The following is a 12071-nucleotide window of genomic DNA, read 5'->3' as shown; positions in this document are numbered from 1 at the left end:
TAGCAAAAGTCCCAGGTTGATTCTCATTGTCCTAGTGTCTAAAGGCTGGAGGCAGCCAAACATGAGGGACTTGTAGCAGAGGAGTGTAACAAGGGATTTTTCCCTTCTGAGGAAAGATCCTGACAGAAGGAAAAACAATTCTTTCCTGTGGCTATTTCTGTAACAGTTTCCTTGCATTTCCTAGCTTCTTTTAAATTCATGCAGCCTTCTTCATTCCATCATTTCTTTTTCAATTCATGATACAGTCTTGCCACTTCTTAATATCCATGCTTCTTACAATTTATTGAGTACAGAAATCAGTGCCATCTGAACTTTGTTTACTGCTCTGAATATCTTTTAAAACTTTCTATTTGAAGGCTATGTCCCTAATTTTAAAAATTTACTTAAGCAAAGATATAGAAACAATACGTGAATATCAACTGAAGAACAGATAGATAAAATGTAATACATATACAAAATGGAACATTACTCATCCATTAAGAGAATGAAACCCTGCCATTTGTGTGATATGGATCAGACCAAAGAACATTAGGCCAGAAGAAGCACAGAAAGACAAGTCTCACATACACAGAGAACCTGAAATCCTAGATCTCATAGAAGCTCCAAGTAGAATGGTTGTTCTAGAGGCTGGGGGTGTGGTGGAGAGGAGGAGAGATGGGTGAGAAAAGAGGGTCAATGGATACTAAATTACAGTTAGAAGCAAGAAATTTTCCTTTATTGCACAGGACAGTGATAACTATAGTACACTGAACATTTTAAAAAACTAGAAGGATTTGCATATGTCACTCCACTCTGCTAAATTTACATGTTTATGCCAATCTTACTTGGTACAAAATTTTTCTCCTTCACAAATGCTTTTATAAAGAACAATACATGAGGCTGGAACCCCATCCCGCAGACGCCAGCAGCCCGGGACGGGGCGCAATTCCCCCCACTGGACCACACCACATGGACACCATATGGCACCTGAATCCGCACAGCAGAGGTGCCAGGGGGAACATAAAGGCCATAGTTATGAGTCCCAGAAGATACAGCAGAAGTGAACAACGGAGAGGGCCTGACGCTGCTCAATGAAAATTGAAGCCCACTGGGAAAGTGAAGAAAAACTCCTTAATAAAAGCACACTAGACCATTGTGGTTGGTGGGATCAGCATCTCCCATAGAAACCCGGACTCGCATAGAAGGGACGACAGCTGGAACCTGCAGTAGAACCTTGCAGAGTTTAAATCCTGCAGGAGGTCAGGGACCTCAACTTGGACCTTACAGCCAGAAATCAGCCTGAATCTCAGTAGACTACAGCTGGCTTGCTGAGAATAATAGACTGAGACCTGCACACTGCTGCCCACATTGCCTACCAGGACAGCAGAGACATATCCTGAGGGTGACCTTTTTTTTCATTTGTTCGTATTGTTTCATGTATATACATACACACATATGTATGTATGTATATATTCTTTTTTTCTTTTCTTTTCCTCTCTATCCCTTCTGGCTCTATATTTCTCTTCCTCTTTGTTCCTGTTTCTGTCCCATTCTGAATTGTTTCTCTCTTTCTGTCCTCTCCAGTGTCACTTTTATAGGAATGTGAATACAATTTCTAGCTTCTCTATTGTTGTCAGTTTGTTCTGTACTTGTCTCTGTTCTTTTGCTCTGTCTTTTCCTCCTGTCTTCAACAGATCCCCACAATTTGCATGATCTTCCTGTGTCCTCTAGCCTCACCTCTAACCTATCCCTCTCTATCTCTCTAGCCCTCCTTCCCAACCCCTGTATCCCGAAGGATAAATCTGCCATATTGAAGGGTTTACTTACTACAGATATATTATGAGATGACCCTAAATTTTGATCCAGCTCACGTGGTTAAAGGTGACAGATTAACTGCTACTACAAATTGTTGTTTCCTAAGCTGTATTTGATGCTGATTGTGTCAATTGGGCTAACTTGTTGTGATTGACCTAATCAGTTGTCCTCCCTGGTATACTGAAAATGAGACTGCCTAAGAGTCATTAGAGACTCAAAGCCTAAAAACTCCACCTATACCTGGAAGATATCTCTGAGAGCCAATCACTCCATAGGGGCTCTAAACACCAGTAATAAAGATACTCAAAATAAGAAATACTGGAGTAACAGCCCAGGAATTAAAGAAAATAACAGCACCAACAACAGAATTACAAATGAGAAGACACCTTAGCAGGACACAAACACAGACTTCCAGCTCACCAAAGGCAAATTCTGGGGGAAACAAGGTGGAAAAATACAATCAACCACTTGGACACCCTGAACTGATAGCACAGAAAGTAACAAAACAGATGAATGAGGCTCTAAAAAAATTCAAAACAGAAATAATTTCCCAGATAACTACAGAGATAGTGACCAGATTGAAAAACATTAGAGGCTCTCAAACAGAAACAGATTAAAAAATAGATGAGCTCAGAAATATGCTGGAAGCCATGAATGCCCAGCATAAGAAAGAAATGGAAACCATGATTGCCCAACATAGGAAAGAAATGGAATCCATGAAACACATTCAAACAGATATCTAGGAGATTAAAAACTCCATTGAAAGTATTCACAGCAGATTGAGTGAATGTGAAGATAGAATATCAGATATAGAAGACAGGATTCCGGTTAGTGACCATGAAAACAGAGATTTCTTAAAGATAATAAGGGACCATGAAAATCTATCCAGCAGCTGCTAGAGGATGCAAAGAAGAATAACATAAGACTGACGGGAGTCCACAAAAAAAGAGGAGAAAATAAAAATGACATAAAAAAACTGTTCACAGAAATAATAGTAGAAAACTTCCCAGAGAGAGGTAGAGAACTGGACATACGGAAAAGTGAGGCATATAGAGCTCCAACTAGCCATGAACCAAAAAAAGCTACACCTAGACATATAATAGTCAAGATTGCAGATACCCATCAGAAGCACAAAATCCCACAAGCAGTTAGAGAAAAGAAACAAATCACCTACAAAGGAAAGCCCATCAGAATCACAGCAGACTTCTCAACACAGACCCTCAAGTCAAGGAGAGCCTGGAGTGAAGTATTTCAAGCCCTAAAAGAACATAACTTCCAACCTACACTGTTGTATCCTGCAAAATTATCTTTCAAAATCAATGGGGGAAATTAGATACTTCCACAACAAAGAACACCTGAGAAATCTCATGAACACCAAACCAGCACTCCAAACAACTGTAAACAATATCTTAGAAAAAGACAATGAAGGTCAAAACTCCATGAGGCCCAACAGAGCAAAGCTACCAGGCAAGGCAAGACTAAAGGGAAGGGGAGAAAAATAAGAAATAAAGCAGCCTACAACAGTAAAACATCATGACAAGGATGAGTCAATATTTATCGATTATAACCATCAATGTTAATGATATTAATTCACAAATCAAAAGAAATAGACTGGCAGAATGGTTTAAAAAGCAAAATCCAACAATATGCTGTACACAAGAAACACACTTAATTCAAAAAGACTTTCATAGACTGAAAGAAAAAGGATGGAAAACAGTACCTTTGCCACAGGAACCCAGAAAAAAGCAGGAGTAGCAATCTTATTTGCAGACAAAATAGATTTCAAACAAAAACTAATTAAGAGAGACAAAGATGGTCACTACATCCTTGTGAAGGGGACACTCCAAGAGGAAGAGATGACAATCGTAAATATATATGCACCAAATACTAATGCCCCCAACTATATAAAATAAATATTAATGGGCATGAAAAACCAAATAAGCACTAATACAATTGTAGTGGGGGACCTCAATACTCCACTATCACAAATAGACAGATCATCGAGACAAAAAATTAACAAAATGAAATTCTAGAACTGAACCAAGCTATTGAACAAATGGACTTAATAGATGTTTACAGTGTTCCACCTCTCAAAAATCAGAATACACATTCTTTTAGGCTACACACGGGTCATTCTCCAAAATAGACCACATGCTCACTCATAGGGCATGTTTAAGTAAATGCAAAAGAACTGAAGTTAGCCCTTGTATATTATCAGACCATACAGCAATAAAATTGGATATCAATAACATAAGAAACTGCAAAACACTCACAAACACATGGAAATTGAGTAACACTCTCCTGAACAACCAATCGGTCACAGAGGATATTTAAGAAGAAATTAGACGGTTTCTACAAGTAAATGATAATGCCAGTACAACATACAGGAATCTATGGAACACAATGAAAGCAGTTCTACCAGGGAAATTCATAGCAGTGAATGTCCATATTAGGAAAACAGAGAGAACGCAGTTAAATAACCTAATGCAGAACCTCAAGCTCCTAGACAAAGAAGAATATAACAAACCCAAAGCTCATACAAGAAAGGAAATTATAAAGATCAGAGCAGAAATCAATGTAATGAAGACTAAGAGAACGATACCAAAAAAATGAACAAATTGAAGAGTTGGTTTTTCAAAAGAATAAATAAAATTGATAAACCCTTAGCCAACCTTATCAAAAAAAGGAAAGAAAAGGCACAAATCCATGCAATGAAGAATGAAAAAGGTGAAGTCAGAACAGATCCAGCAGAAATCCAGAGGATCATCAATGCTTACTTTGAGAACCTGTACTCTAATAAAATGGAAAACACAGAATGGACAGATTCTTAGATACATACAAACTGCCGAAGTTAAATGAAGAAGATATAGAAATTCTAAACACCCCAATTACAATGAGTGAAATTGAAAATGTAATAAAAAATTTACCAACAAAGAAAAGCCCAGGTCTGGAAGGCTTCGGATGGTCCGGATGCTGAATTCTATACGACATTTAAAGAAGAACTATCACTATTACTCTTTAAACTCATCAAGGCTCATGAAAGGGAAGCAAGGCTTCCAAATTCATTCCTGGAAGCAAGTGTTACTTTATTCCAAAACCAGGGAAAGACCCAACCCAAAAAGAAAACTATAGGCCAATCTCCCTAATGAACATAGAGACAAAAATCCTCAACAAGATACTGGCAAACGGAATACAAAAGGTCATCAGGAAGATCATACACCCTGACCAAGTCAGATTTATCCCAGGGACGCAAGGATGGTTCAACATATGTAAATCAATAAATGTAATACACTATATTAACAAAGCCAAGGACAAAAACCATACGATCATCTCAATAGATGCAGAAAAAGCATCAACAAAATTCAACACCCATTCATGATAAAAACCCCACAGAATACTGGAATAGAAGGCCTTTATCTCAACCTGATTAAGGCTATCTATGAAAAACCAACAGCCAACATCATATTAAATGGTCAAAAATTGAAAACCTTCAGGTTAAAATCAGGAACAAGACAAGGATGTCCACTATCACCACTCCTGTTCAATATAGTTCTGGAAACATTAGCCACAGCAATTAGACAAGAGAAAGAAATAAAGGGAGTAAAGATAGGAAAGGAAGAAGTTAAACTGTCATTATTTGCTGATGATATGATACTTTACATAGAAGACCCAAAAACTCTGCCAAAAGACTTACAGACTTAATTGACAGATCCAGTAGAGTAGCTGGATACAAGGTCAACACTCACAAAACAACAGCCTTCTTGTACACAAATAATAGACTCCCTGAGAGAGAAATTAGGGAAACTAGTCCGTTCACAATAGCATCCAAAAAAATGAAATATCTAGGAATCAATCTAACAAAGGAAGCAAAAGACCTCCACAATGAAAACTACAGCACTCTGAAAAAAAGAGATCGAAGAGGATATAAGAAAATGAGAAGACATCCCTTGCTCCTGGGCAGGAAGAACCAATATAGTGAAAATGGCCATACTTCCAAAACTACTATATAGATTTAATGCAATGTCGACTGAAATTCCAACAATATATTTCACAGAACAAGAGAAAACAATCCAAAAGTTCTCTTGGAACCAGAAGAGACCTAAAATAGCAAAAACAATTCTAGGCAACAGAAACATGGCAGGGGGTATCACAATTCCCAACTTGAAACTATACTACAAAGCTACTGTGATGAAAACAGCATAGTGCTGGCAAAGAAACAGATCTAATGATCAGTGGGATAAATTAGAAGATGCAGAAACAACTCCAGACATACTCAACCACCTCATCTTTCACAAAGGAGCCAACCAACCTCTCAGGAGGAAAGATAGCCTCTTTAATAAATGGTGTTGGAAAAACTGGATTTCAACCTGCTTAAGATTAAAACTAGACCCATATCTATCACCATGCACTAAACTAAAACCAAAGTGGATTAAAGATCTAAATATTAAAACAGAAACACTAAACTTGCTGGAAGATAAGTTAGGTAGAACTCTTGAAGACAATGGCACTGGAAAAGACTTTATAAACAAAACCTCAGTAGTATGGGAACTAGCCAAAGGAATCAACAAGTGGGATCTCATCTTATTAAAAAGCTTCTGCACTGCAAGAGATACCAGCAACAGAGCTAAGAGACAACCTACAATGTGGAAAAAAAATTTTAGCAGCTGTACCTTAGACAAAGGACCACTATCTAGAATATATAAAGAACTGAAAAAAATCAGACCTCCCAAATTCAAAGATCCAATTCAAAAATGGGCATCTGAAATGAATAGACATTTCTCAGACAGAGAAGTAAAAGCAGAAAATAAACATATGAAAAAATGTTCAACATCACTGGTCATTCGAGAGATGCAGATGAAAATAACACTGAGATTCCACTTCACTCCAGAAAGAATGGCTGCTATCGTGAAATCAACCACTAACAAATGTTGGCAGGGTTGTGAGGAACTCTGCTCCACTGTTGGTGGGAGTGCAGACTGGTGCAACCACTGTGGAAATCCGTATGGAGATGCCTCAAAGAATTAGGACTAGAGGTCCCATTTGACCCAGCTATTCCTCTGCTGGGTATCTTCCCAAGAGAATTAAAAGAATCATACCACAGCAATATATGTGCACCCATGTTTATAGCAGCACAGATTGTAATAGTGAAAGGTTGGAAACAGCCCAAGTACCCATCAACTGGAAACTGGATAAAGAAGATGTGTTTTTTTTATAAATGGCCTACTACTCAGCCATAAAGAACGAGAAACTAGAAACATTTATAGCTAAATGGATGCATACTGAGGCCATATTCTTAAGTGAAATAAATAGGACATACATGTATAAATGCCGAATAGTTTCTCTGGTGTGAGAAACTGAAAGTGTAAATAAGGAGTAAAATGAATAAGTGATAATGTGAAATAGGAAGAAAAGTTCCAAAGGCATAGGGGAAATGGGATAGGGTAAAGAAAAGAAGGGAAAGGAAAAATCATGAGAAAAGGAAAAAATGGAAACAAAGTCTATGTAAATAGGAAAGGGTGGAGGGGGTGAAGGGAGGACAGGTAATGCAGAAAAAATAAGAACTAAGATACATCATGTACAGGTACAAGTACCCAATGATAAATGTAAATGTATCGTATACCTAAAATCTACCGATAAAAGAATGTAAGGGGAAAAAAAAGAACAATACATGAAGTTATACAAGGTCTAACTGAAGAATTTATATATCCATACCTGCTCATCCTATTACTGACATTTTAAATTTATATATAATTTAATCAATGCTCAATCCTTGGACATGAATATAACCTTTATAAAATATTCACTGTATTAGCTTCAATTAATACAAAGAGAAAAGTAGAAATTGAGTTTTTTAATTTATACTGAAATACTTTAGGTAAATTTTAGAAAGTCATAAGAATGTCACAAAAGTACAAAAATAAAGTGAGTCATGATAAAAAGTGAAATGCTGCAAGAAAGAAAAGGTAATATATGTTTTCAAGAAAATTGTTTGATTAATAAAAGATTAAGGCATTCTTAAGGAAAGGATATTTCTTACGACTGCACTATAGATTAGTACCCTTACATTTAAAATATATAGAAGCAACAACTGCTTTGTAAGTAGTAATAAAACATACAGAACTCGCTTTTTCATTTATAAAAATGGTATAGTCCATTGGCTGTTTTTCTATATTTCTATTATTTTTCTTAAAAGGTCCAAGTTCATTGGTTCCATTCCCTAACTTATAAAGTATATGCTGAAATTCAACTGTAGATTCCAGAGGCTCAATTCCATAACAAACATTTTCAAACTGCAGTATCCCCCTATAAAATCCAAAATAAAGTCTGAAGTGCTTTTAATGAAAATGTAAAAATACAAATGTTATGAAACTGACAAAATACAAAAGAAAAATACATAGAATGCTTTGCATACAGCACTTTGTTCCAAGCTCTGTCTGAAGCTTACTCTGAAGAGACAAATCACTTCCTTAATTCACAAGACCAAAATTTTTACAGTTACAAAAACAACACCTAATCAATTACTTAACCAAGTGCTAGGAGCACAGCATTATACTGATTTCCCTGATTTTCTACTCAGTGTCTGATTAAAGCACTAATAAGTGGAAATTTTGATGAATTTTTCTCTGATTAGCAATACTTTAAAAAAATACTATACCACCTTTATAAAATATATGGTACAGTTTTATTTATAAAAATAAAATTTAGCAGCAACTATGAAATAAAATTTATTGATTTGGTATAAGTACATGTCTGAATAAGAAATCAACATCAAGATTCTAAAGTTATAGTAAATTGTGTAATTACCTCTCTGTGAATACAAGCAACATTTGTGTCACTACTATATAAAAAACAACTTTCAGATCTAAATTTAGGATTAAGAAACAATGAAAAACATTTGTTTGTGAAAGCAAGGGTCTCTGTAAAACAAGGCAGAGAACTGCCTGACAGACAAGAGACCTCCCTAAGCAGAGAAGAGGAAAAGTTCAATAATTCTGGAAAAGTTCAAGACAGTGATATTATTTGGAAAAATATGATATTAATAAGTGCTTGTTTACATATAACTTTCTTCTTCATTTTGAAGATGATTTCCCTGAGAAAACATAAGGCTGGTTTAATCTTTATTTATTTTGATATCTCCTAACACTGAGATTTAGGGTAGATATAATAAATACTCTATCTGCTGAAAAAATAAGTCATCCTAAACTTAGCTCGCCAATGTACTGTAGTTGTTATGTCAGGAGACAAGAAAAAATTAGAGGCAGAGCAAGGAGACTAGGGAATCCAAACCTTCAGGGAACTTGGAAATGTCTCTGGTCAGTGAGGGAAGGGAGAAGAAATAAGAGCAGTGGGAAGGAGACCAGCACAGGATGTGACTGAAGAATCTTCTTTGGAAATAGAAAACTTACTCTAGCTCTGCATTTAACAAAAATAGATTGAATTCAGAGCAACCAAAATCATAACCATACTATTCTGTAATCAACAACAGAAAATAAATAACCTCAGTCCAGAGCAGATGCTGAGTGTGGCAAAAGAACTTGGATGTCCTTGGATATATCCTTGATAGTAACACTGAGGCTAGGAAGGAAAAAAAAAGTAAATCGGTTACTTAGGAACTGGCAAATTCTCTAATGGTTTCCTACCTCCATACCGGACAGAACCTTCTCAATACTGTTCACAGGTGACACAATTTACAACAGTACATATAAAGTGACATGCAAAAAGTCTCCACATTGTTGCCCCTTGCACTCTGTTAAATACCTTAGTTAGATTATGATTTGAGAGTACTGTCTTGTAGCCTTATTCTAAAGTGTTATCTTGGTTTTAGGTAAGATTTATTACCAAAACATAAATCTAATTCATCAAATGAAAAATAAAGATTGTATATCTGGATTTCTTTAAAATCAAAATATGCTGTTTCAAATAGACAAAAACATTATAGCATGGGAAGACTGAAAGGCTAGATATGCTATGTGAACACAATCCAAAAGGATGAGTGACTGGCAAGCTGTACTAAAACAGGAAATGTAGGTGTTAAGGCAAGAAGCATTACTAGAGGTAAGGAGGGACATTTCGTAATGACAGGAGCTTCAATTCACCATAAAGATACAAATACTCAAAATTTGTATTCATTTGTATTAAATGACATAGCATCAAATAATATGTAGCCAAAAGGGAATGTACAGTAAAAACAGAAAATTTAGACTCACATTAAAAATTTTAAACATTATTTTCTCAGTAGCTGATAAACACTCAATATCTGCAGGTTTGAATCACATGGTTCTGAACAACTAAATAATATATATCAAACACAATATCTGAAAACAATAGAAAATACTAAAAACACATGGAGCATCTTAAAAAATGAAATGATATACTAGGTCATAAAGCTGTCATCAACAGACCTCAAAGTACTGAGTCTCATCATACTGATCATACAGTCTCATCTCTGACCACAGTATCATCAAGCTACTGGTATACAGAACAGAAAACTGGCAGAGGAAAAAATACCTACATACTTTCCAAGAGTCAGTGGTGCCATTAATTTTGGAATAAGTAAATGTAAGATTTCTTATTAACACAGTGCTTGATCATGAAAGTAAGGGAGGGAAGAAGGAGCAAGGAAGAGAAATGATGGTCCTGTCCATTATAGTGAAGTAAGATGATGTTCAACCCAATCTTTCAACACACTTTTATTATATGTGAAATATGTGCCAGGTATATCCCCAGCCACTAGGACAATATCAGTGAATAAAACAGCAAAAAGCCATGCTTTCATGAAAATTATATTCACCGAGAGAGACAGAAAACAATACGGCACATCATACTGATAAATCCCACAGAGAAAAGGCAAACAGGCAAAGGAAATATAGAGAATCCCAAGGGTAAGACTGTAATTTAAAGTGGTGCTTAGTTAATGCTGTAATTTTGAGCAAATTTCTGAGAAACTGAGGAAGGAAAGCATGGGTATCTTGGAATAGAAAAGCTTTTGTATCCTGAGAAATAGAAAAGACAAAGTTGTTGAAAAGAAAAAAGATGGATAACCTGTTAGAAGAACAACAAGGAGACCAGGGTGGCTGGAACAAAGTGAGAAAAGTAGAGAGTAAGAGGAAACAAGGTGGAGGGGTGAAAGAGAACTCAACTGTGTGAGGCACCGGAAGCTCTGATACAGCTGAAGAACGCACTTTATAAGGAATGGGAAGCCATCACCACAGAGAGTTCTGAACAGAGAATTCACATGATCTGATGACCAGTTTTAACAGGATCGATCTGGTTGTCATGTTAAGAACTGACTGAGGAAATGGAAGGTGTAGAAGCAGAGAGGCTATTCAAGAAGTTATTGCAATGATCCAAACTAGATAATGTGTTTTCTTTGGATCATATCACTAGCTAGAGACAAAGGAAGATGAATTTGGTGTTTGTAGTTTTAAGGACAGGTTCAACAGGATTTACTGATGGATTAGCTGGGTGAGCAATAAAAAAGTTTTTGATCTATTATTTGTGTCCAGTTATAAGAAAAAGAAACTTAAAGTGGTCCATTTTCAAGAAAAAGCAGTTAACACTGAGTGGAAAATTACTGGCAGTTAAAATTGTCTAACAGCCTGACAAAATTCACGTATCTAGAATGTCCTTAGTAAATGGGACCTTGGGAAAGAAATAAACTAGTAAAAAAGTCTTTGTTTAAAAATGTAGACATGAGTAGGAAAGAAAGAAGGCATAGAATAGTCCATTTTCATGATAAGATAGCTAAGGCTAAGTAGAAACATACTAATCAAAAGTTGCATGAAATATTTGAACAGGACTATCTGTTTCTCAGAAAGTTCAGGAATAAAGAACAGGAAGAGCTGGGGATTTAGCTCAGTGGCACTACACCTGCCTGGCAAGCGCAAGGTCCTGAGTTCCATCCCTGGGGCAAAAAAAAAAAGAACAGGGAGTATTAGGAAGAAAGCCAAACTCAAATAGGGAGGTGGACCAGGGAACTGCCTTATAAAAAGTGAAAGAATACTTAGGCAGCATCCAAGAAGATTGTACTCCCAGAGTACTCAGCCAATGAGGAACTGTGAGAAGGGACCTGATGCTGGTGGATAAAATGGTTGTTGTAACTGTTCTAGGTGTGCCTGCTCTGGGGATACCCAGCCTTGCAAGACTGACACAAGCCTCACTTTTGCTTTGAGTCTGGGCAAGTGAATGCATTTCTCACATTTGTGTTTGCTTATCTTACTTAATTTACATTCACTTATTCAACAAAATATAAATGAATAAGTAAATAGTGTCTGTGT

At 36.3% G+C, this 12071-nt stretch overlaps 1 protein-coding gene across 1 annotated transcript in view; it reads right to left on the bottom strand.

The window, feature by feature from the left end:
- LOC101719058 (disintegrin and metalloproteinase domain-containing protein 32) overlaps positions 1 to 12071 on the bottom strand; it is a 147220-nt gene that overhangs the window by 116594 nt on the left and 18555 nt on the right. The window contains exons 6-7 of the mRNA XM_087217354.1: positions 9293 to 9369; positions 7916 to 8097 (exon numbers count right to left, since the gene is read on the bottom strand). Of these exons, the coding sequence (XP_087073480.1) occupies positions 7916 to 8097; positions 9293 to 9369 (259 nt within the window). The remainder of the gene's footprint in view (positions 1 to 7915; positions 8098 to 9292; positions 9370 to 12071) is intronic.

This window comes from Heterocephalus glaber, unplaced genomic scaffold, assembly GCF_053883595.1.
Source record: "Heterocephalus glaber isolate CG9 unplaced genomic scaffold, H.glaber_assembly_v1.0 deba00001461, whole genome shotgun sequence".
Classification (NCBI taxonomy): Eukaryota; Metazoa; Chordata; class Mammalia; order Rodentia; family Bathyergidae; genus Heterocephalus; species Heterocephalus glaber.
This window is presented reverse-complemented; position numbering and strand designations above follow the sequence as displayed.